The 27,874-nt window shown below is 32.1% G+C and overlaps 1 protein-coding gene across 2 annotated transcripts; it reads left to right on the forward strand.

The window, feature by feature from the left end:
• LOC139504449 (uncharacterized) lies at positions 1-27,874 on the forward strand. Of its 2 annotated transcripts, none has more exons than XM_071294534.1 (20): positions 1-129; positions 2,530-2,614; positions 3,186-3,272; positions 4,340-4,420; positions 5,976-6,071; positions 8,824-8,886; positions 10,386-10,457; positions 11,028-11,081; positions 12,543-12,602; positions 13,291-13,344; positions 15,112-15,165; positions 15,693-15,746; positions 16,770-16,823; positions 18,778-18,816; positions 19,348-19,401; positions 21,526-21,847; positions 22,725-22,904; positions 23,790-24,082; positions 25,268-25,857; positions 26,736-27,873. In XM_071294534.1, exons 2-20 carry the CDS (start codon positions 2,538-2,540, stop codon positions 27,029-27,031), a joined length of 2,580 nt encoding a protein of 859 aa, XP_071150635.1. In that variant the 5' UTR covers positions 1-129; positions 2,530-2,537; the 3' UTR covers positions 27,032-27,873. The 2 variants fall into 2 exon arrangements, with proteins under 2 accessions (XP_071150635.1, XP_071150636.1); XM_071294535.1 differs by having other exon boundaries at positions 13-129; positions 2,536-2,614; positions 26,736-27,874.

Consider the following 27,874-nt stretch of genomic DNA (forward strand, 5'->3'; position numbering starts at 1 on the left):
TAAGAATGCGTCGTTTTCCATTGCCAGTGTAAGATCATACATGTATGGTCTTCTCCGGAGAACACTCGTAAAACAGCAGTGGTTAGACACACCAGTAAGAACAACACATAAGACACAATTGTGAGCAAGGTAAACAATTCTAATATATGCAATAATATAAGTTCAGAATTTTGAAATTGTTAAAAAAAGGACGAAATGCGAGATTTTGAACTGCTATTGATTTTACGTTGAAGAATTATTTTATACTAAAATAATGTCTTTTTGATGAATATCATTCATTTTTAAGAAATAATTTAATTTGGTAATGTGCCAAAATATGAATTAAGGTTTTGACCTACATTAAAAGGACAAAATGTTGCTCACGTGCATTCACACGAATCCTATATGAAATCAGCCTGAAAAAGTTTTCTTGTGTTTCGCCTCCAACGTGTTGTACATGACAATCACATGATTTTTTTCTCATAAATTGCACATGAACTTTACCCTTTTTTTCATGATTTTAATAAAATCTGATTATTAAATTAAAAAAAATATAATTTTTAATTTACATGAATTTCACGTCATTTATACAGGAATTCATGTAACACTCATAATAGATTAACTTAAAACTCACAGGAAATGATTCCAGGTCATGTATAATTTCGTTTGTGATGTAAATCAAATTCATGCAAGATTCAAATGTTTTTTTTTTCATGGGAAATTGATGTTAGTGAAATTTCTATGTGAAATCTATTTCACATCAAACTTGACATATCACGGATTAGTTGTTTATTTTTACTTTTGAGTTCTGCATTTTCGTCAATACTGTATGACATACATATCATGCAAGTGTATCAATCATTATCTTTTTATGTCGAGGAAATAGTGTCTGCCTTCGTTATGTTTGTTTTGTGTTTGGGTCTCATATAAAATGGTAGTTTCGTTTGAATACCATGTTCATAGATGGGAGTTTTTAGAGATTTCAAAAGTTTTAAAATAACAAAAAAAAAATTTCATCGTAGCATCGGAATAGAATAAGATTGGTACAGGTTCCTAAAGACGAAGCTGGCAGTTGTCGATAAGAAATTGAATTGATCTGCATTCTGAAACTTGGATTTTACCGCTTTAACTAAGATCACATTGTATTTGTTTTTTCCAAGAACTTCTATAAGAGCCTTTTCAGAATAATACTAACGCGTCCCTGATTTTCGGTTCGCGTTTTAAAATTAGGATATCTTGTCTCATATTTAATTAAGGTCTCAGAAAAGATCTCTGGTGTCGGTTCTACTATTAGATATGTTCTTATCTACAAATTGTTATTATCATAATTATCATTGTCTTATTATTTAACAATTCGAACAATAACAAATGCCCCTTTAAAACCGTTATTTATCGTTTGATTGAATTTCAAGCTTTTCAAAAATGACAGTTTTTTTTAATATATTGATAAAGAACTTTTATTTTTGGAAACCTGATTACAGGATCAATTATGGGTGCATTAAATATATTCTCTCTGATCACAATTGACTGAATTTGACTGCACAAAAAATGCAAAACTTATTTCAAAGGCATGGTTTTAAATTAAAATATTATTCTACATTTATTCCATTTTTCATGAGTTCCCCTTTAGTTTTCAATTTTCAACTATGTATTTATCTAGGAACTTACTAACGAGTAAAGTTACTGTCAAGTTCTACTATAGAATGACAGAATATATATTACGGATTCGTCAAATTTCGTCAGTATCATTTTTCGTGGATTTAGCAATATTGTTTTTTGGGATATTTGAATGTGGTTTGCCAAGATATGAATAAAAGGCTTCAGAAAGTTTGTACTGTGTACGCTGAACATTTGACCTTTCCCAACCAATTTCATGAAAATTAACATAACACGCAGATAATGTTTCTAAATAAGTGTGATATTGTCAGGTAGGAAAAAAGAAGATCTGATAGCGCTTAAAGAATAGAGAATAATACAGCCATTATTATCAGTTTCGGTAACAGAAAATGTTGTTCTTAACGAGTTGGTGTGTTGAGTAATCCCCACTGATTTTCACTTTTTACAAAATGATTTTGTCACATAATCAAATCGTTGATAATTGGTTTTGTTTTAAAAATGTACAGTAATAGTATGACTTCAATATTTTGTGCCATTCATTAGTGCATATACAGATTTTAAATTAACTGAAGGAACACATGGTAAATGGTTAGAACTAAAATAGATATTTTATTATACATTATTTCATTACTTTTCAAAGTGCTTATTAACAAATGATTAACATTTACAAAATAGATCATATGATTTTATTAATACAGATTATTTGAAAATAATCTCTTCTATAATTTTCTAATAAGATCTTAATATATGTTTAATTTTTTAATACAGCCAATTATATAATTGGTATAAAAACATATACACAATCAAAACTTGCTCACGTGAAATTCACATGATAAATCAATAATCATTATGTTTTTATTCCGTGGCATTTTTTGTGACACAATCCACTATAACTTGTCGACAAGTTATGTGTTTGATTCATCTTTTTTTTAGTTTTAGCCATGGATGTCTTGACTGGAGCCCAAACAGAAAAAATAATTCAAACATTGGTAGACATGAGGGAGCGTGTTCGTATAAGGTAGGTATTTGTGTAAAACACAAATTACAATACATTTTAGATATTTTCAATATTATAGAACGCTCAAAACAAATTACCTCAAGTGTAGGTTACAATTACATAATAATAAACACAAAAATTGTATACTTTTAACTTGTTAATTACTAGTTAGAAGAAATTATGTATACCATAGGAGGCCGCACAGTCAAAACAGTATTAAATAATATGTTTCTGATCGTCTGATATTTTCAAACATTGGTTTAAGTGAAAATACTTTACGTACGGGTACAAAAAGTAAAATCACAAAAATACTAAACTCAGAGGAAAATCTAACAGAAAGTCCATAATCACATGGCAAATTCAAATGAAAAAACGCAGCAAAAACAAATAGACAAGAACTGTCATATTCCTGACTTAGTACAGGCATTTTCAAATGTAGAAAATGGTGGATTAAACCTGGTTTTATAGCGCTAAACCTCTCACTTTGATGACATTCTCATCAAATTCCGTTATATTTACAATATTTACAAAGTAGCCATCTGATTTTGCTTTGGGTATCCACAACCATAATATACTTGTCCATTGATTTCAGACAACAAGAAGTGCCAACAACAGAAGAATTATATTTGAATGAAAGTATAACAAATGTGCAGACTTACTTAAATATGCTTTCAGAGAGGTATGTATTTACCATTTTCCTTTTTTGAAATTCGTAAAAAAACTCATCATAGATACCAGGACGAAATTTTGTATATACGCCAGACGTGCGTTTCGTCTACATAAGACTCATCAGTGACGCTCGAATCCAAAAAAGTTAAAAAGGGCAAATAAAGTACGAAGTTGAAGAGCATTAAGGACCAAAATTCTTCAAAGTCATGCCAAATACAGCTAAGGTAATCTATGCCTGAGGTAGAAAAGCCTTAGTTTTTCAAAAATTCAAAATTTTGTAAACAGTTAATTTATCAATATAACAATATCAATGATATGTCATGTCAGCACAAACAGTGCTAAAAGGGAACACATAACAAAAGGGACATTCATACAGTAAAAAAACCTGACAAAAGCTATCAGAAAAACATAGAAATAAAGACACAAAGAGACAAACTGTTGTTTAGTGGTTGACTTTTGTTGGTGTGGTTCATGAATGTTTCTCGTTATTCCTATTTTTATAGATAAGATCGTTGGTTTAACACGAGCCATTGTAGGGTCCTTTATATCATGGTGTGGAGAACTGTCTCATCGGCACTCATACCACATCTTTGTGTTTCTAAAAAAAAAACCAATCTAACGTATACAACACACACTTGTGTTTTGGACCGAAAAACGAGGGACAAACTTCAAATAAATGGCAAAAATGATAAAATGAAACGGAAAGAACAAACGAAGGAGGGTTGATTATTGAAATAAAGACTTATGGTTAAATTTCGTCGAATATCCACATGAGCAATAGTCATCACAAACCAAACACCAAACACTTTTAAAACGGTTACATATGACAATGAGTTATAAGCCTTGAATTGGCAAAAAGAGATTTTTTAGTTGTTTTCTTTGAGGAAAGTTCATGCCAACAGTGCATTACAAATTTGTAAAACTAATAGGACCAATTAAAAGATAACCCGGTAATGTTAATTATCTATCAGTTTCAAAGAGAGACCATCCTTAACCCCTTCCTCCCCCCCCCCACAAAAAAAAAGAGAAGCGGAAACCCAGTCGATTCAAAAAATACAAACAAGGAATATTTTTCAGGGATGTTCTTGTGTGTGACAAGGAAACTATAGGAATAATACGGAGACTAAAGCAAAACCTTAAATTTGTATCAGAAAACAGGTTTGTATATGTTTTCTCTAATTCTTCGTTAATTTATCCCTTTCTGCACCCATTGTATAACAAAAAATTAATCAACGTGTAGTTCGTTTGATCTCAGTTCTTCATTGGTTAAAATCCGACTATGACGTCGAATTTTCTTGCTTTCCTTTGAATTGCCTATTGTGACGGCATGACAAAAGGCGACCATGCCTGATGACGTCACACAGAAAGAACACATCTTTTTGCAGATCATTCAAAAAGAAGGAATAAGTTTGCCTGCATATTGTTTGAAAATCATTAAAGAAACAGATTCCACCACCAAATCTCGTGTAATACGATATTTATCCACTCTCGACAGTTAAATTTTAAATATTGAAAACGCTTTGCGAGCCTCGTGTTTTAAATTTAAAAATTTAACTGTCTCAAGTGGATACATATCGGATCACACTCGATGCAGTGGTAGAATCTATATACATATGTTGAATCGAAATATACGAACAATGGTCATTTCAATCAAATAATCGATCCATTTTTTTTCATAAAGGTAAATCTGTCAATTGAAGTCTATATTCAATGTCATATCTTATGCAAAGTGTGATTTATGTAGTTTAAATGTTTGATTACATGATAGAGGCAATTGTAGTATAACCATGTTAGTAAAGAATAAAAACATCGGAAGCCTTTAAACTGTGTTAACTACTGCTTAGAAATGGGAAAATGAAATTATCATGTTGATCAAAGTATCTAGTTTGAAGATATATAAATGTGTGTCAATATCGAGGAAAAGATCAATATCATTACCAAACCTTGTATTTTTAGAAGTATTGTCAGTTTAACGTTCGCCGGTGAATATGAGATGTAGCGTTTCAACTTGATCATTGAGAGACATTACATCATCAAGTCATCGATAAATTAAGTTAAAGAATATCGCAAGATGCATTTTTGTTTTGAATTCCAAAACTTTTTGTATGAACTCTTGTTCATATAAGTGCAGACAAAGTTACCCAGTAGTCATGAACAAAACAGTACCAATGGAATTCCATAGTCAGTTAAACATGGCGTCATAGGGATAAAGCTGTTCGTTTATTAAATAAACTCATCATAGATGCCAGGATTAATATTTTATATTACGACAGACGCGCGTGTCGTTTACAAAAGACTCACCAGTGACGCTCGAATAAAAAAATGTTTAAAAGGCCAAATAAAGTACGAAGTTGAAGAGTATTGAGGACAAAAATTTCCTAAAAAATTTGCAAATACAGCTAAGTTAATCTATTCCTGAGGTAGAAAAGCCTTATTTTTTCAAAAATTCAAAGTTTTGTCAACACATGTAACATTTAATCTATAAATATGAACATATCAATGATAACTCAAGTCAACATACCAGAAGAAACAACTTCTTCTGTCAAATGAGACACGTATCATTATCAAGTCAACACCCTTCATGGGCTAGATGATGTTTCACTTATTATATCATTATAATATTCCACGAGCGATTAAAACTCTAACGTTTGTCATACTGAGACATATTGTCAGTGTTACTTTTTAACTTTAAACATATACTTCTTTTCTCCAGATACACTAAATCAGATTTTAATCTAAAAATGATGGTGAACGGATTACAAGAAACACTGACCACAATGCTAAAGAAATTTAGGAAACCTGTGGAAAGGTTGGTTTTTATATAATCGTCCCTATTACTCTTCAATAGTAAACTATTTCTTCTGTATGGAGGTGTTGTCTATATGTTGCATTTCTGTAAATATTGACTCCTTTTACGGCTAAAACTGTACCACTTTTACTATGAAGTTTTGAAAAAAATCTTATCCTAGAATTGAAAGTTCATATGCACCACAATTTTTTTCAAAGGTCAAAATATAGGGCTGTGCGGCATATTTTTATATGCCCTGAACTTCTCAGAGTTTAAACTTACACTAATTTTCTTAACTACCCCTACCTCGAATGAAAGGTTACCACAGATTTCAATGTAAACAATATGCACGTGTTTATTTACTAGTAACATTCCCAAGTTCTGTCTCTGCGATATGGAACACAGAGAGCATAACTGCAAACCAGTATGTAAACAAAATGAATTTTCTATGAATATTCAATTACTCCCCAAAAGAGGCGTGTTTTGAGAAACAGCTGTATTTACAAAGTGCAATCTATACAGACATTTATTCAAATAGAAAACTCTCTAAAATAAGTTTTTCTCACATTAATACTCATTTATCAGAATTAAAGTCTTAAAGAAATCACTGTGTATACTCCAAGTTTTTCTTTACTATACATTTTATACTCCCTCCCCTGTTTCAATTTTTTAAAGAATTTGAAAACAAGACTTTAATTATTGCCAGCTTACCCTATTTGCATATTTTCTGATAAAAAATGCCTAGAACCTGTTAAAAACTGTTTTGATAACATATTGAAAGCATATCAGAATATCATAAATGTAATGTTTAGCAGTCAATCATTACAACATTCAAGATTATATAAAGTATCCAATCCAGCCTCTATCTCCAGTCCACATCTTACTGTATGCCTATTTGTCAATTAAAGAACACATTTTCTGCCTCAAATGGTCAATTTAGAATTCTTGTCACAACAGTATCATCTTTAACCATATATCTGACACAATTTAGCTACTATATATACTAGAAGTGTTCAAACAAAGCCATATTTGCAATAGTTGTATGTATGCAGATACCAGTCTGAGATATAAATTCACTTCAAATGTTGTAGAGATGACTGCTAACATTTGATTTTTGCATAACTTCCAAGCATAGTTAGTTATTGTTTTTTATATCAAGAACTTTAAAATCATAAAATCATAGCATTTACAAGTTAAATTATTTGTTTTATGACCCAGGGGGTAGTCAATTTTCTATGTTTCTTGCCCCTGGGGCCTCAAATTTCCTAAATAATTCTGCTGTTTCTAGCAATTTGGAATATTTAGTACATATTCAGGATAGAACACACTATTGTAAGTTTTCTTGAGATATTTTTGTTTTTCTAGCTTGTATTTATTATGTTGGTGACAAAAAAAACCAGATTTAGGTGTTGCGGCTTACTTTTGGGTTATCGAAAGGACACAAATACCCCATAAATAATATTTAGGAAGGATCTATGAGTTTCAATGACTGCGAAGAGTAAATATAAGCACTTCTGAACAATTTAACTTACAAATATGCAAATATTATGATTTAATTTTAATTTTATCCAGGACTTTAAGTAAACTATGCATACTGTAAACTGTGAATTTATGCTGAGTCATCATATTTAAGGCCCAGGATTCTATCAATCTTCATTAAATATTTATAAAACTTCTTATTTGAGTTAATTTCTTTAAAATCTGTGAATTAAAGCAAATTTGGTTAAATTCTGAATGTTCCCCTTTTTCACCCTATATGGGTTGCATTTCTGTGAATATTGACAATGCAATTTCCAATAGGAACTCCTTTTACGGCTAAAACTGTACCACTTTTACTATGAAGTTTTGAAAAAAATCTTATCCTAGATTTGAAAGTTCATATGCACCACAATTTTTTTCAAAGGTCAAAATATAGGGCTGTGCGGCATATTTTCAACGTTTATATGCCCTGAACTTCTCAGAGTTTAAACTTACACTAATTTTCTTAACTACCCCTACCTCGAATGAAAGGTTACCACAGATTTCAATGTAAACAATATGCACGTGTTTTTTTACTGGTAACATTCCCAAGTTCTGTCTCTGCGATATGGATTACAGAGAGCATAACTGGGAACCAGTATGTAAACAAAAATGAATTTTCTATGAACATTCAATTACTCCCCAAAAGAAGCGTGTTTTGAGAAACAGCTGTATTTACAAAGTGCAACCTATATAATAAAGATTGTTCAACTGTTCAACATCCTCTATCTTGCGTTTTACATTTAACATTTTATAGATGGTAATTAGACACAAGCGTGTTTAATGTAAAATACTACTTGTGTATATCTTAGTATAGACGTCAGGAACCTGATCTCAATAGACTTATATATAAAAAAATCATAGATAATCTTTATTATTTCAAGCCAAAAATGAAAGTAATATATTGAAATACAAATACCTCTTCATACCACAACATTACCTTGTACAGAATATACTGCTTTTTATGTTTCGTGCTTATAAAAAAAAGGTATCAAGGAGGTTTAAAAACAAAACGTTGAAGGAGAATCAAAAACAATCGTCAATGAGTGAGAATAAACGAAAAGACTGAACAAAAAATTATATTGGAATACAGCTTGAATTGCTCCCTCCCTGTAAAAACGGTTGTGCTTTAGAAAAGTCAGCATTTCATTTTCAACTAGTAATATCTGTAAAATATGAACCTAAATTGATTAGATAATTATATAAACTTTATAATATCTATTTGCTGTCAATTGTTATTTTCTCAAATTATCAGTCAAAACTCACCTACAGAAGAAACAGTTCCAGACCTTGCGGACAGTTCAGAATTTTCCCCTAGGTATGTATTATACGGCTGAAAGGTCTGGACTTATTTTTGTTGTCTTTATTAATTTAAATCTGTTAAAGCAAGACAAAATAAAATTACAAATGAGGCCTTTGCACAAATGTTGAACAACGAGCGGTACGTGAATTAACATTAAACATTTCTAAAGTGTTGTTATTTAATTTGCAGGAAATTATATTAATAAAAATCCGTGATCTTTTGGTTATATGTTATAAACATCCGATAATATCAGATTATTACATGGCATTTTTCATATCGCATGTATTATCAGCCCAAGGTTCAATATCAGCCCAAGAGCCGCACGGCTCGAGGGCTGATATTGACCGAGGGCTGATAATACATGCGATATGAAAAATGACATGTTATGATCTTTTTATCATATGCTTCAACAGTAGAGAAAAATAACAGATTCACATATTGATCCTTTTATGTGGTTCCCGAAGTTTAAAGAGTAAAAAAGTTCACGGCCGTCGAGCCCAAAATTTGATACATTCAATATGAAATCTTTCTATCATATGCCCCAACAGAGAGAGAGAGAGAGAAAACAAACATTTTAATATGGACGAATCGGCAAAAAATAATTCAACAATATACCTAATGATCATTGTTAAAAGTCAACTTTTTAAGGAAACTTTCTAAATTATATTTAAGAAAAACTTAAAAAATGCATTTATTAAATAATTTGTTTGGTTTTTTTAATTTTTTTTTTTTTATTATTTTAAACAATATACTTTCCAGTATTCAAATAATTGTTTTGTACACTACTTTGTAATGTTTTTCACTGAAAACGTAGCATTGAGGTGTATTTTCCGGAATTGGCCGAGTATTACCGGAATGCCATGTGATAACGTTACGGAAAGGCATGTGATAACAATCGAAGCATGTGATAAACTTTTCATATCAGCCCGCTAAGCACCAATTCGAAAAATATGGAATTAACGTCAATTTAATGCTATTATCATACGGTAAAATTTATATATTATTTAGTCTAAGTATATGATAAATGATTAGTTCACATGAAGTTCTTTTACAGTTTTAATAGTAAACACATTGGCAGGTTTTGATTGGTCAATCTATTAATGATACCTGACTGATAACATCTGCTTCATTTGGTTTCATCAACAATAAAACTGCACTGTCTGTTTATTTTTTATAGAACCACATCCCAGCATAATAACACATGTATATTTTTTTTATGAGATTACGAAGCTAAAAAAATGGATAGTTGAAAGAATTTAGTGGGAAACACAATAAAAAAGAGGATTAATTATTTAAAATCTGCTTATCATTTCAATCCCACACTGTTTGTAAAGTAAAATCAAGCTTCTCAATGATCAAACATGTTTATCAACCGGTATATCTTTTTCAGTCAGATTGTTCGGTACCCACTGTATCATTTTGAAAATTTATATATATGTTTAATGATATTGAAACAAATGCATATGTTCAAGTACATAACCTTTTTAATAGATTTTTTTCTACCTAATGTGTAGATCTTCAGACGACTCATACCTGACCTTTATACAACAACAGACAGGCAATGGAAGAAGACCAGATATTATTGAGTATGTTAGAACTAAGGATTTTCTTATCCCATGCATAGATTACCTTAGCCGTATTTAAATTTGGTACAACTTTTTGGGAACTTTGGAACCTCAATGCTCTTCAACTTTGTACTTGTTTGTCTATATAAACATTTTGATATGCGCGTCACTGATGAGTCTTATGTAGACGAAACGCGCGTCTGGCGTACTAGATTATAATCCTGGTACCTTTGATAACTATATACATTTTAATCATATATTTTAAAGAAGATTTTCGAAGTCCTTACTGGCGACAGACATTAGATTAAAATTTATGTTTTGTCACCTTTTTTCCCTTTATAATTCATATTATTTACTATTTGTTCTGATTATTGTTGAAAGTCGTACAGTGACTTATTTATATACCAAAGTATATGCAAAAATTGGATCAGACAAACGATGTTGGCCAGAAATTTGAAAGAAATATTATCAAACATGTGTCAAAGCAATGGAATTTTTTTTATACCAAAAACGTCAAAATACCCATGTTATAATATATGCACGGTTTCCATTCCCAACAAAAATTAAATATAGTATCCCTTTTATTTATAGGTCAACAGATATCTTCCAGCGAAGGCCGGAAGAACAATGTGCAGAGTTTCCTGGGTTTGTATATTTTTCTTTGTTTTATTTCATCACTTGTGGTGAACATAAACTGAACTTAAAGGGGATTATCTTGTTAACAGCAATATCACAAGTAAGATAACAAAATTACCGAGCTCCGAGAAATTGAAAACTGAAAGTCCGTACTCAAATCTCAAAAAAATAATTTTATTGTAAGTAAAAGGATTTTTGGCAGTAAATTTGAGTTCTCTTGTTAATCTGATCATCACAGTGGGTAACCCCTTATCAATATCGTAATATGAAACTGGGAACTTTCCATAGCCACTGTCTATGTATTATGCAATTCTTAATCAATGCAATCAAGGTCAATATGGTCATCTCATGATCATGGTAAATATAAGTTGCAATTGGTTAATTATAATTAGAGTGACAAATCAGGAAACCGCACATGATAGCACCATTGCATGTGAGGGGACGCTTGGTCTTTTACGATTTTGTTTTGAAAGCTGCTAGACGCCATTTTGTGATTTCAAGAGAAAACGCCAATTCTGTTAACCCACCCTCCCACACCTTTAAAATATTGTTTTAGCATATGTTTATGTTTTGGGTTTATTTGTTGTTGTTTTTTTTTGTTTTTTTGTTTTTTTTTCTTATTGTGTAACATATTGTATTCTTTATACTGGCGGTTTTTATTCGCCACCTTTGCTAATTTTATGTTATTTATTCAGATTTGGATTTATTGCATAAATTCCATATTTGATTATATAATACAGAATATTATGATTTTATGGTAGGTTTGAATAAATTACCTTTATCGCAAATAGTTATTTAATTCACTGCAAATGAACTCAAACTCCTTGGAAATTAAGGTATGGTTTATAATAAGACTGGAACTTGGTATTATGCCTGTCTGTTAATTTCGGAGGTTGGATTTGCCCCCTTTTAGTTTACTTGACTCTTCTTCCTTTCACTATGTTGGTATGAAAATTTAGGTGTCAAAAATTATATTCTTAACTTGCTACATAATTGTATCAACAATAGAACACATGGCAATTTCGTCGAGTAACAGTATGTTCACCACACTTCCGGTACCTGTATATGAGAAACAAAAGTTTTATCGAACACCAAATTTATAGTTTTATTGTTGATATTCACACCACCTGTGCCAAGATTTAGAATAGTTTATTGATATACAAAAAAAAAAAAATCCGTGGTATTCCTTAACGGAAGATTAAACATACAAAAGAAGTATACTTAACAACAAACCACATCTTCCTATATCTAAGAAGTCGTCATTCCGAAATGCGGATACTTTAGTCCGTGATACTTAATACTTGAAATCACGTTAACAGTCAAGAGTTTGAACAAGCATTCACAATGAATTCGAATTATCTACACATTTGTTGACAAAGTTTTCAGTTATAAACAAAAACGATTAACTTTGCAAGCATAATAATATTTGTATTTCCTTTACATTTTAATTTTTTTCTTTCTATTTTTCAGACCATCTAATAACTCCCCGAAGTTGACCAGAGGAAAATATACTTATATTCCTAGGCCTAGGTTTGTATGAACTTTTTTCTTTAGACACATAAAAAGCAATCATTAAAAAGATACCTTGTATAATTTGAAACGCCATAAGCCGGTTTATTCTTAACCAAGATATCTCTAGTCATCACTCGAATCAGTTGAGAGGCAACACAAGATATGTTCCATGTTAAAGAATGGAGAAAAAAAACCACGTTTAATAATTTATTGCGTCAAAATCGCTTTTCTGGATTTACCTTCATCAGGACCGCTCAAAGCCAAACATTTGAAATCCGAAGATGTATAAGTACCGAAAATCGCTGAAGAGCTTTATATAAAAAATACCTAAAAAAAAATAGCCAAATTCATCTAAAGCCAACTTTGCCTGAGGGAGTTGAAACCCTAGTTTCATAATAATTTCAAAATTTATAAACAGACAATTTTAGTAAAATTTGTTAAATCATGTCAGTACCGAAGCACTGACTACTGAGCTGATGATACCCTCTAGTACTGATAGTAAACCAGCAGAGGTATCACCCAGTGATGTCAAAAAGTGGAAAACAACACGTTTAACACAGACATAAATAATAGTTTTAACATACTGATCAAGCTGATCTGGGATGTCGAAAGAGCATATAATAATTCTAAGCTTGGATATCTGACACAAATCACAATGAAGTGCCCTCATAATTGTTTATATTCTCTATATTTTTTTGAATTGAAGGTCAACACAAATTGGTCAGCCGGCGAGAGAAGATCAATGTTCGGAGATTTCTAGGTTTGTATACATTTTAATAGATTATGTTTCTTTCTACACAGCATGACAAAATGGAATCAAGAAAAATTTACCCAGTAACATTAAAAATAATATGCTGCTTCCTCAATTTATTAACACTAGAACACACCCGCGAAATCGCGGGCATATACAGCTTGTAAACTGTTGTAAGATGAATTTTTGTAAAAGATATTATGACTGGAGAATTTCATATACGGTATCCAGTGGCGGATCTAGAAATTCCTGACGCTTCAGTGAATCCTTATATAAGCAACCACATTTCCCCCCTGCCCCCCTAAATCCGCCTCTGGTATCAAAAGACCTCTCCCTTTTTTCCGAAGTCCGTTATGTGTTTCCTTTCTGTTAAATTCAATTATTTTTCGTGTTTCTGGCCTTATACCACAATTATTCTTCCCCTTTGCTACAATGCAGTTTTTGGCAAAAGTCAAATTAAATTAAAAATTAGCAGCGTTTCAAATATGAAATAAAAGAAACTGCTTATAGACCATTATTACTTTAATAAAATGTGCTTCTAGGACAATCCATCAGTGCTTTTCCTTTTGAGAGCCCTATTAACATGCCAATGGTAGGATTTGTATCTCGTTTAAATGACCAAGGCTCATTTGAGGGGTGGTTTGAGGGGCCCTGATCCCGAAATCCCGGGCTTAAAAACATGAAATCCCGAGGTGCGTATTTTAATACATTCATATCCCGACATCCCGAAATTAAAAAAAATATTCCCGCATCCCGTAAAGATAAATCCCGAAATCCCGAGCTTAAAACACCCGAGCCCGAATAAGTCGTGCCTCCCTAGCTCTAATCTCTACCCTACTTTCATTTTGGCCAAACACACATTTTCACTTTCAACAATAAACTTTTATGCCCCATTTCTGGGAATTATGTTTTCTAGTCTGTTCGTCCGTTCGTTTGTTCGTCCGTCCGTCTGTCCCACTTCTGGTTAAAGTTTTTGTCGATGTAGTTTTTGATGAAGTTGAAGTCCAACCAACTCGAAACTTAGTAAATATGTTCCCTATGATATAATTTTTCTCATTTTAATGCCAAATTAGAGATTCTACCCCATTTCACGGTCCCCTAAACATAGTAAATGATAGTGCAGATGTGACATCCGTATAATATGGACACATTCTTGTTTCCACATGTTTTACTTATTTCAATTTAATATATGCAACTGGTATGACCCCCTTAGATAGGTAATATTTCAGAAAAAAGTAGACAGAATACAGAGAGTCTCTGTATATTATACAATGTTATAGTAGTATAATTGTAGTTTACAGGTGGATAAACGCGACAACAGTAATTGGCTCTAAGGAGGTATAATAGTTGTGGTTCTTGCGATCTAAAAACCATGATATTGAGAACGCTCTGATTGGCTTACTTATTTTTCATTTTTGTAATCTATCATACGATTGGTTGTTCTTTAAAACCGGAAGTCTTATCTATGACTAAATGCGGTCTGAAAACGGAAACAATATCCGAATCCTATTTTGTCGTTTTTCTCCCAGAATAAGTCAATCTGAATAATCATAAGAACGGATGACAAATGCAACTATGCATGTTGTCTAAAGAACACAGAGGCATGATGATTAATTTATTGTGGAAGGAAGAGAAGCGACACACAAAATGAGGTCTTCTCGTTTAATAGTATAGATAATCAGACATTTATATTTCCTATAAAAAACTGAAGAATGGCTTTCGATGTGTACATTTTGTTCGTATTTTTTATTGTTTCATTTATTTTCCCAATTGAAGGTTAACAGATATCGATCAGCAGAAGACGGAAGAACATTGTACAGAGAGTTCTGGGTGTGTATGCATTTTTCGTATATAATATTGAAAACATATCCATAAGCAGATAATTGAATGCACATGTACAGATATTCCGTTTTTGCATATTTTTTTCAATGATATATCACATATATGCTATCATATACCTGTATGAATTGTTGGAATAAATAACTTTGTCAATCTGATCTTTAGTGAGTTGCACGTGTGTTTTGTCTCAATAAAACAGATCGCTTCTAACCTCCTTTTTTTTTTAGAAATGGTCGGTCTATAAACAAAAAATACCTATAAAGTTAAAGCAGCAATACATGTATATATCAGCGGTTCACTTTCCCTGATATAGTAGCTTTTGCTTGTGCTTGGAAAAATGGGCTTTATTTTCGTCAAAAGGAAGTTACAGATAGGTTTTTTTTACACAATTCAAAAGCATTCCGAATCGGTGAACATTTTATAAAAATAAAAAGAGGTTTTACTAAAACCACAAAACCTTATGAAATGCCTATAGGGCTTGGTTTTCATATATTAGTAACGTTTTTCTTTACAAACAGGTCAACATCTAAATCAAAGCAGAAGACAGGAGTAACATCCACAAAGAGACCAGGGTTTGTATAGACATTTCTTTTTAAAAAAAACCTCATAACATGTCCAATGACAATTAAATTGAAATACAATCCAAATTTCCCAGATATGAATGTATATAATCTAAAATAACAGACACAAGTTTTGGATCCACAAAACTGTATATTTGCACTCGAATCCAACGCTAAATCACATATTGTTGACAAGGACGTCTATGAATTTCATTTTAATTCGCAGTACATATTTGCTCAAGGGTTGAGATTATCACGTTTGAAGCCTGAACGTATCACCGTCATATCCATTAGGATCACTATAACAAGGTTGAACAATATTTTGGCCAAGTTTGGTTTAAATTGGCCTAGTATTTCCAAAGGAGAAGACTTGTGTAAAAGATAACAACACGACGGACGACGGACGCAAAGTGATGAGATTGCTCAGTTTGTCTTTCGGGCCAGGTGAGCTAAAACATGATGAAGAAACTGATGTATAGTAAATACAAATCAAGAAAAGTCCCTCGGATGCTTGAAATTTATAAAGTGTTGTACTGACTTTTTTGAATGAGGAAAATTTCGGTTCAGTTGATATACATGTATGGGATTTATAGATTATCGATGATCATCTCAACGAGATTAATTTTCTCGCTTGAGCCGGTATGCGGCGAAATCGAGAAAAGCATTCGAGTTCATATGATCAATTATAATCTGTTTATTGTTATTTTTACCTAAGTTCATGTTAATTTCATTAGCAAGTCCACGTGCCTCCTTACTTTTTAGCGATAATTTTCATTCTCAGGTGAGTAGCATGATATGAAAAATTAAAAAGGTCAAAGGAAAAATGTATAAAATAGCGATAATGTTGATTATTGAGACCGCTCGGCGACTTAATTGCATTTCTTATGAAACATTGACACACTCTTGACAAAAGCTTTCCGAATCGGTCAACATTTTATAAAAATAAAAAGAACTTTTTTTGTAAAACCGCAAAACCTTATGAAATGTCTATAGGGATTAGTTTTTATATACTAGTAAAGTTTTTTTTACATACAGGTCAACAAATAAATCAAAGAAGAAGACAGGAGTAACATCAACAAAGATACCAGGGTTTGTACAGGTCTTTCTTTTTATAAACATTGAAACATGTCCAATGACAAAATGGAAATACAATTTAAATTAATCAAATATAAATGTATATAATCTGAAATAAAAGACACACGTCTGGATCCACAAAACTCTAAATGTTGACAAATTTGTCGAATCAAATGGTAAATCTAATATTAATGACGGGGACATCTATTAATTAAATATTAATGACTGTAACATCTATGAATTTCAAATTAGTTCGCAGTTAATTGTTATTTTTACACAAGGGATGAGCTTATTACTTTTAAATAATCAATATGGGACCGGCATGACCATTTGAAGCACTTTGATAAGATTGAACAAGTTAGAAGAAGCTAATAACTTTAAAGCGTATTCCCTGGAAAGTTTTGTAACTATCTTGTATATTTTTTTTTTGGCGGGCCTGGTTTTTACTAGGTAATTGTACTGGCATAAACAACACGTAGGTTGCAGTATATGTAGCAGAATCCGTTTACCTTTTTGAAGGTATTACCGCTGTTGTTGCTGAGGTTCATATTTGTGTAGTATTTAATGTTCTATGTTGTTGTTTTTTTGTATATATTTAGATGTCGTTTGGTCGTTTATTTTCTTTTTGTTACAATGGCGTTGTCTGTTTGACTTTTCAAGGTTTTTTTGGCAACGTACTCTTCTACCTTAATTGGCTTATTATTGATTGTTATCTGTGTTGTTTCTTAAGGTAGCACAATACAAAGATTTTTTTACTTCCAATCACTAACCTTTGAAATGCTGTAACTTTCTTATGAATGCATAGAAAATAACAAAAGAGGTATATATAGATAGATAAAAGATTATTCTTTTAAATGAATGCAATATTTTTATTATGCAATCATTATGTAATCAATTATTATGTAATTAGTGGCAAAATGTGGATAAGTTCACTTGAATGAATTTAGCTCTATCATCTTTTTAACTATACAGAAAATTTTAACGAAATCTTAATCAACACATCATGGGCTTCAAAAGGGTGTCTCAGATTGTCTCTATGGTATTCCATTCTCTCATAAATCTCTAATTAGTGTAAACATCCTAACCACATAAAAGAAGATAATGTTTAATTAGGTGTAAAATTTGTTCTATACATTCTATCTGAAATCTGAGACACCCTTTTGTAGATAATGGCCATAAGAACAACATATAATAAAATCGACCCTCTAGGGATACCTATGAAGAAGCTAATTTCATTTGAAAGTGGAAATTTGGTGATAAATATTTTAGACACAGTTAATATTATAATTGGTTACATAATTGTTGCATAATACTAACATTACATTAATTTGAAAGAGTAATCTGTTAGCTATCCAAAACTACCACTTTTATAAATTTTCAAGCATTATTAAGAAAGTTACAGCATTTTAAAACTTGGGAGTTGGAGTTATAAAATCTTTGTATTGTGCTACCTTAACATACAAATACAATTACATGATGATGGATTACTACGTTAGTACTAGTTCATAGATATGGTGTAAAAGTTGTTTTTATTGAATAAATGGTTTAAAGTATTACAATTAATTATTGATTTAGCTGATTGTTGAATACCTTAGTGTGAACTATAGTTGCGTACATAAACAGCTTCGATCTCTTGTGGAAACGCTCTTCATAAGTATACAAGCCTTTTTCAACTGATCGTTATAGTTCGTTCTTATGTTGTGCTGTTATAACACTTTCCCAGGTTAGGGGAGGGTTGGGATACCGCTTACATGTTTAACCCCGCCATATTATTTATGTATGTGCCTGTCCCAAGTCAGGAGCCTGTAATTCAGTGGTTGACGTTTATTTATGTGTTACATATTTGTTTTTCGTTCATTTTTTATATAAATAAGGCCGTTAGTTTTCTCGTTTTGAATAGATATATAAAAATGCATACATGTTTTTTTTTACCTTGAAGATTTATTTTAATACTTTTTTTTATTTAAAGGTCAACAAATATTGACCAGGATTTTACAGAAATTCCTAGGTATGTATTAGTTTTATTGTAACATCATTTGGTGTTAAAGACAACTTGAAAGTCATTGATTTCTTTCGATAACATTTATATAAATATACTGCTGTTTAAATGTAGTAAAATCAGCACACTGGATTCGTTTCTTCCAGTTAAAAAATGTTTTCAACAAGAGCGTTAGCACTTCTGATAAAAAAATAATTGTATTAACAACAGTTATTTTCTAATGGATTATGGCGTTTAATATAGAGATAAATACACATTTTGGAAAGGTAATCGTCACCTTATTTGTTAAAATATGTTTATTGCAAAAGAAAAACTTTATGATACAAGTAATAAATACACCTTCCCGCAAATCAAGGCTGACCTGGCCGCTTGAACTTTTGACGCATACAACAATCACTTTTCCATTGTGGCGTCAGATATTTTGATTTATGACGTCAAAAAGTTACGGGAACCTGTGTGATATCCAGTAATGGCGGACAAATAGCGATTAGGTGTATGGTTTAATTCTTTAAAATTTCATTTGTTTTTTGTCATCTTAAGGTCGACACAAATCCCAGAGCAGAATATGAATGAACAACGTACTGAGATTGTAGGGTGAGTATGATATCTATTATTTAGATATTTTCATAAGTGTTTCTCGTTTCTCGATTTTTATATAGATTAGACCGTTGGTTTTCCCGTTTCAATGGTTTTACAGTAGTACTTTTTTGGGCACTTTATAGCTTGCTGTTCGGTGTGAGCCAAAGCTCCGTAATGAAGAGCGTACCTTGACCTATAATAGTTAACTTTTATAAATGGTGATTGGATTGAGAGTTGTCTCAATGGCACTTATACCTTATCAAGCTATATCTACCCACAATGATCATTTTGAAGGCAGTTTGAAAATAATTATATAAAAAACTAGAGGCTCTAAAGAGCCTGTGTCGCTCACCTTGGTCTATGTGAATATTAAAATTTTACGGACGCCATCACGAGTTGGTTGACCGTTATGGAATAACCGTTTCACAAATGATATCGGATATGTTCCTTACGTCGTAACTACAATTCCGTTCCCTTTCATGAATGTGACCTACCGAATTAGACTATTTACCGGATTAAATTTTTTTAATCACATAAGCAACACGACGGGTGCCACATGTGGAGCAGGATCTGCTTACCCTTCCGGAGCACCTGAAATCACCCCTAGTTTTTGATGGGGTTCGTGTTGTTTATTCTTTAGTTTTCCATGTTGTGTCATGTTTACTATTGTTTTTCTGTTTGTCTTTCATTTTTAGCCATGTTGTTGTCAGTTTGTTATAGATTTATGAGTTTGACTGTCCCTTTGGTATCGTGTGTCCCTCTTTTAAACAAAGGAAGCAGATGGATTCATGACAAAATTGTGTTTTGGTGATGGTGATGTGTTTGTACGTCTTACTTTACTGAACATTCTTGCTGCTTACAGATATCTCTATCTATAATGAACTTTGCCCAGTAGTTTCAGTGGAAAATGTTAGTAAAAATTTACAAATTTTAAAAAAAATTGTTAAAAATTGACTATAAAGGACAATAAATCCTTAGGGGGTCAATTGACCATTTCAGTCATGTTGACTTATTTGTAAATCTTACTTTGCTGTACATTATTGCTGTTTAAAGTTTATCTCTATTTATAATAATATTCAAGATAATAACCCAAAACAGTAAAATTTGCTTAAAATTACCAATTTAGGGGCAGCAACCCAACAACGGGTTGTCTGATTCATCTGAAAATTTCAGGGCAGATAGATTTTGACCTGATAAACAATTTTACCCACATGTCAGATTTGCTATAAATGCTTTGGTTTTTGAGTTATAAGCCAAAAACTGCATTTTACCCCTATGTTCTATTTTTAGACACGGCGGCCATCTTGGTTGGTTGGCCGGGTCACGCCACACATTTTTTAAACAAGATACCCCAATGATGATTATGACCAAGTTTCGTTTAATTTGGCCCAGTAGTTTCAGAGAAGAAGTTTTTTGTAAAAGTTAACGACGACGACGACGACGGACGACGGACGACGGACGACAGACGACGGACGCCAAGTGATGAGAAAAGCTCACTTGGCCTTTGGTCCAGGTGAGGTAATAATGGTACCAGGCGTATAATTTGGAAAAGGGAATGTGCATTTCACGTTTGCAGGAATATATAGAATGCGAAATCGAATACGAAATCCAAACGGCCGTCCTTCATTTATATGCATGCACAATGCGGTATAATTTTATACATCGAGATGCTGATAGTGCTATATTCGTCTTCCTAACATTTAGAGTAATAATGTCTGACCGGCATGACAATTTAATGACCGTTAGAATAGAGAGCAAATCAAGACCCGTTCAATTTTATGTAATGTTCCCTGGCTAGGCTATCTGGAGGTACAATTTCTGAAATATGTTAAATACAAAATCTGATTTGTTAAAAAAAAGACTGTATTTTACAGATTGTGGCTTTTTGAGTATAAAATTTAGTCCATGAAGATACCCGCGTTATTTTTAATACCTTCGTTATCAGTGGAGAACACAAACATTAATTTACTAGACTAGTTAATACATGTTCACTTGTACAATATCTGTACACATGGTAACGACGTATCTAAATTTGTCGCATGTAAAACAGAGTTCAATGCATTATGAAATGTAATAAGAGTACTAAATCACTGGAACATGGTTGAGATGTATCACACTGTGTAATCATTATTTTTTTAGAGCTTTCTACGACATTGGATGCGGATTACAACTTTATTCAGAATCAGACGTCTCCGAAATTATTCAGGCAATACGATGGGAATCGGATGATTTTCAACGTTTGTATAAAGAAGACACAACGTTAAAACAATACAAGCTGGAGACAGATTTTTTTAATATCAAGCCAAAAGATCCCAAATACAAAGGGAATTTTCCGAAAGATAGTTTGGGCATGATCACTGTGAAAGTAAAGCTTCCAAATGACATCAACTACCAGTTTCTACAGTTGAAAGCCTACATTAAATTTGGACAAAAGTGGAACATGGTAGAAACGTCTTTCAAGGTTACTATGGAATAAAAATATGGTCCCCTAACGATTTTTCGAAGGAATAGAATAATGGTCAATTTTGTCTCCTTCTGACAGGCATGATCACCTTTATCAAAGTGTGGCGATGCTGGATATTAGTATTTAAGGTGGTATCCAACACCTTCACTTAACTTCATTTGGCTCGTTTAATTTTCATAAAATTTTGACAAAGTATTTACTTTGACCCTTTAACAAAATATGAAAACTTCAAAACATTTTAACCAACCAATTGATCAGAAAAAATACACTGGTTATAGCAATTTGGCAATTTTGATCATTGAGAAGCTTAATATCCCTTTTACAACACAACGTAATTAAAACGTTTAACTAACTTTACAGAGTTGTCATCCCGGTAGTGTTAGGTACCACCTTAAGAAAACTCCTTTGTTAATTCCATAATTTAAAATAGGGCAGTTGTATCCTTCCACGCAGAATAAATAATTTTGCATGAAATTGGAATGATTAAATTTATTTCTGAAATAAAGTTTTGTTAAGGTATCGCCTTGAATTGGTATTCGTTATTTGATTATTTTGAACTATCTATTTTTAAGAGGTATATTTAGTTTTTAATTTTTATTAAACAGGTTGTAGGTAAAAACCTATGGCATTTTTTAGCTATGGTGAAATTATTGTCCCTTATTATGATATTTCATTGATTATTTCATCTTAATCGCTAAATAAGTAAACACAAGCCTTCATTCAAATCGCTTACCAGTTTCAAAGTTTCAAGTTCTTTTAAAACAATTAGACTTGTGTTCTAGCAGACAAGTGGTGTGTTAAATATTTTAAAAAATACGCAACATTACAAAATAAACTTGACTGTCGTTTTCTTATTATTTTGAAATTATTTTAGGAGAAATCTGTCACGTTTCAAACTGCTAAAATAGACGCACTCTGTATTGTTTCAAAACCAATAAAGGAACGTATACACATCACACCAGATGGTTGCAAGTATGTTGCAAAAACTGACAAGGGCATTCAAATAGAGTTTCCCCCTGGTGCAGTTGAAAAAGATGAGTCGATTCGTTTACATGTACGTATACAAGTGTTCTATATGTTTAGGTTGCATTTTTGTAAATATAGACAATACAATTTACCATATGAACTACTTTTACGGCTAAAACTTGTCATGCTGTTATTTTGTTTGTGTTAAACAGCTTCTACCTTTCTCATATGGAATTTTGAGTAAATAGCCAAAATTTTAAGATTGGATAACATTCATCTTTCAAGAGCAATGTATTGTCAAGCAGTCATCTTATTTTGTTGGTGCATATATGAAGTAGGTAGAACAACCTGTTATACTTAGACATCTTTAACGCATTCAGTATGTAGTAAATTGAGCTTTTGTTTTATGGAGGAAAATATTGAAAAAAATTAAGGTATAGAACCACCTTATTCAGGCCCGGTCGGAAAGAACATACAAGAAAGTCGTACATATTTAATAGTTCCTTCGCATAGCTGTATTCTTGTCAATAGCGGATATATATTTAGGTAGTTTTTTGTACCAAATGAAAGCTTGTGGACTTGGGATCACTGTAGAACCCTTGTTGATAAATTTATTCAAATAATAAAGAAATTAATGCAATTATGATAGGAGGGGACATTTAGCCTGTTGTTCAGATCTGAAGTTCCTGTTTTTGTACTGTCAAACTTCCGGGAACCAGCACGCTCTAATATGCAATTAAAGGTGTGCTTGAAATTGCAGAATTCAACATAGAAAGCAATACCAGAGGCTATGAATTAGTGGTTTTATACCTTAACGACGACGACGGACTCCAAATGAGGACAATTACAAAACTGTATGTGTTATACAAATCCTAAATTGATTATTTCATTACAATATCCTTTTCAAACATTCTACATCATCTGATATAAAAGATAGAAGTTATATTAACATTCAAATATCTTGTTTTGTCAGGTTGTTCCAATAAACAAGGAAATTTTACAACGACAGTACGAAGAACGAAATAAGACAGGAGAAGCAATTTTGGCACTGTCCGATTGCTTGTATACTACTGGAGATGCGACCCTGAAGAAGAAGGTTCAAGTCAAACTACCACTTAATGATGTTAGAAATCCCACAGAGTCAGATGAAGACTATGTATACAGACTTTTCAGACAAAACACCAACGGACAATTTACACTGACAGATAACGTGGTCACGGTTGATGAAGACCACAATGCAGTCTTTGAAACGGATAAGATCTCTGGGTAAATATGGTTAACTATGATTTAATGAGTTGTATGAATATCCAAAACGGAAAGTCCTTAATCGAGACCAGTGTACTTCACATTGCAACACCATATGCGCTTATTGGAAATAAGGCATTAAGATGCTAGAAACCGTACTCTAAGAAACTGAGCCAATAAATGCCAAATTGTATTAGAAAAGAAGATAGAACTTACACATAACGCCAACGTTGGAAAGAAATGAGATAAAAAGGCAGGAATACAATTTCTTCATTTTAAACAATTTTCTGCAATTGATAACATCCAATATTCCATAACTTAACAACAGTGTTACTGGGTTCGGGAAATCCTACGTGACAACCGGTTCCATAACAAAGGTACACTAAGAGTGGTTAGTTTATTTGAAGTCCAAAGTACTAACTAATGCATCCGAATAATTGTTTGACACATTTGAATATGTTTTGATTATTACATAAGACGATAAGTCCATCTAGTAATCAGTTGATCCCTTATATTGTTTGGTTACAGTGTTAATGTTAAAAAAATATATGGGTTCAAACAAATTACTTGAAATCACAAAATTACTAAATCATACAATAAATTCAAAACAGAAAGTCCCAAATCAAATGGCAATCAAAGGCCCCCACATATCATATTCTTGACTCGGCACAATAGTTCTCCTTTGTAGAAAGATTTAACCTGATTATTTTAGCATTTATTAACAGAAGGGAAGCCGGCACACTATGTCAACAACATGGAAAATATCAAACATAAGTCAAATAAGAGTTAGCTATTGCTGTTAATTTAGTATTGAAATTTAAGTTCAACAAAAAGCTTGGACATTGTTTCTATGGTAAATAATGTATCAGTGTTCCTCTGCCTTGATGTTTTTGTTTGAAAAGCTGTTGTAGTTAAGGAGTCTGGTATATTTATGTGCTTTGATGTTAAACTATTGTTTCAAGTTAGGTATTAACCGTTACTACGATAAAAGGGATACATCGATAAGGTGAATGTTGGCTCCTGTATAAACTTTAAATCCGCTGTGTTTCTTTGCACCTGTCCTAAATCATGGTCCTTTATAGCTTGTTGTTCGGTGTGAGGCAATGCCTCGTATGGAAGGCCGTACTTTTATCCATTTATTACCATTATATATATTTCATATTGATTAAGTACTTTGGTATTCATAACCTGTTTTTTTCATTTTAGAACAAGCGTTTCTCTGATAGGGAATGGCGAACTAAAAAAGGGTCCATTAGTAATATCTAGCAACCTCGAGGAAATGCATGGCTATAATTACGTTTGTAAAATCCTATTCTTTGTTAGTGACGTCACTCTACGTTCGCTAACAGTGTTGCTGGCTTGTATTGAAAAATCAAAGATGCAAGCGTTCTGTCAAAATTGCGAGGAACGAGGATATCGTCTTTTCAAGAACTGGATAAGTAAAGATTTGGTCTTAAAACCTCAAATAAAAATTGACATCGCATTGAAAGGATGTTTCAGTTTGCCACGTTTCGTTGCAAGGAGAAGATTAGACCTGACATTTTTACCAAACTCGTCGGAGAATTTTACCAGATTTGTAGTAGAAGTTAAACATAGAATCGACCAGGATGCATACGGTATTTTGTTACTCACCAAAGATAAGGAGATCATCGATGAAATTAGCTATAATACACATGCATCCTTATCCATTAATAGAAGAAATACTATGGATCTCGGAGTGGGACGGGAATTGACGTTTATAAAAGAAAGTGATGACAAGCAACCTACACCTTCAGTCAGTAAATACAGTGATGAAGGTATAAAAAACTATTCGAATACCAAACCAGTAACGAATGTTTTACAATTGTTAAAGCTATATTATATCATGGTTTTTTCGTTTTTCGGTTATTTATATGTTTACTGAAGTTTTGTGAGATTACGTCGACTTACGAATATTCACTGCCCGTGCCTATACTATTATCAAGTTTTGAATCAATTTTACGCTGCTGAATATATCATTTTATCAATGTGTTATAGAGGATGTTTTTCGTGATGCGTTTTGTCATTTGATTTTGCCATGTGATTATAGATTTTCCGATTAGATTTTCCCCTGAGTTTAGTATTTTTGTGATTTTACTTTTTTTTCCGTATAAGTTGTAATTAACATTATCTATTTTATCATATTATTGCTACCTACGAATCTGGATGATCTAGCAATATAAAATCAAAACATATATTTTTTGATAAAACTAGTATGCATTGTGACTAACTAAAGTAAAACAAATGACTTAACTCCGAAGTAAATTCAACAAGAGTTAATCCAGAACAACTGTATAAAATTAACGTCATCAACTAATAAAAACAGTAAAACATTCATATTCCTGCTTGGACCAAAAAAAAATAAGACTAACGTCGAGATGTATATCTAGCTAAACATCTCTCTTATACGATGGCGGTACTTTCATAACGTTTAATGTGCACTTTACCGCTTATTTTCCTGATAACATATGTTTCATTTCATTTGTTGGAATTTGATTAGACTGAAACTTATTACTTTTCAATATACATTATATATCTTCACATGATTATTTTTATTTTTTGCTTATTTCGTAATACTAAAAGTCTCCATTCCTTTTGCTTTTCCGATATTATGCTCTGCTATACACGAAAAACATTATATATTTGTACTTTTCAGATTTCCTGACAGACAAGGGTGTGATGGCCGTAGCAAAGTTGCTTAATTCAAACAAAATGTTTGAAACTGTAATAAATCTGGATATGAAACAGGTTCAATATGACCAGATTTGTGAGAAGGTGTCGATCAGCAGTAGGCAGGCTTTCACACTTCTGAAAACAGCTTTAGATCTACAGAAAAGTAACAAGGTTGAAAAGTTAATATCTGCCCTTGAAAGCGCTGAAGAATGCGGGTTAGCTGACAGTATTCGCGAATTGTACGAAGAACGACAAGACCTGTCCAAAATACAAAAGTAACATGGACAATATTTTCCTGACCAATTTGATAAATTTGGTCATCTAGCTCTCAACGTTTTCATGAACTTGAACATCGTATGAATTGAGAGTTATAAAGTAAGGTATACAAAGAAAAGAGCTTTAAAAGAACAACAATCTCTCGGCTTATGAGTTCAAATGTCTCTCTGGTGTTTTTCGCATCCCTTTCATAACATGTTTTTTTGTATAGCCTTAATTATTTTAACTTTCTTTTTTTCTTTTATTCCTTTCCTTCTTTTTTTCACAACTATTACGTATAATAAGCAAAGTTTATTTATTAGTCTTTCTATTGACAGAACAGGCTCCAAGTATATGTTTTTTGGTATATCAGCATTTTTTGAAAAAAAACTTATATAAATTGTTTGTATATATGTGTATAACGCTTCATCTTATATAACTTGGTTTTGTTTAAGGAAGAATCTATTTTTTAAAACTGAAATACCTAGAACATTGAGGTTGCTCTTTGTAAATACAACTGTTTTATAATCCATGCCGTTTTTGTTTTGTTTACCTACTGGTTCTCCGATTCGATCAGTATATTTAATGTCTTAAAGAGACTGGTGATACATTTAACCCCAGAGACGAAACGGCAACAGCAGTGTCATCGATACAAAAATATAACCGTTTGATATATTTTTTTCTAGTTTGGTTCAACAATACTTTTAATCTTTAACTTGTTTGGCTTTTTATATGATTGTTCCTGCTGAGTCTTATGTAGACGACACGCGCGTCTGGCGTTCTAAAATATAAAGCTTGGTACCATTCATAACTATGTTCACTACTCTATTATCAGATTAAAAAATTAAGGGCCCAACTGTATTTGAA

Source organism: Mytilus edulis, chromosome 14, assembly GCF_963676685.1.
Source record: "Mytilus edulis chromosome 14, xbMytEdul2.2, whole genome shotgun sequence".
Taxonomy (NCBI): domain Eukaryota; kingdom Metazoa; phylum Mollusca; class Bivalvia; order Mytilida; family Mytilidae; genus Mytilus; species Mytilus edulis.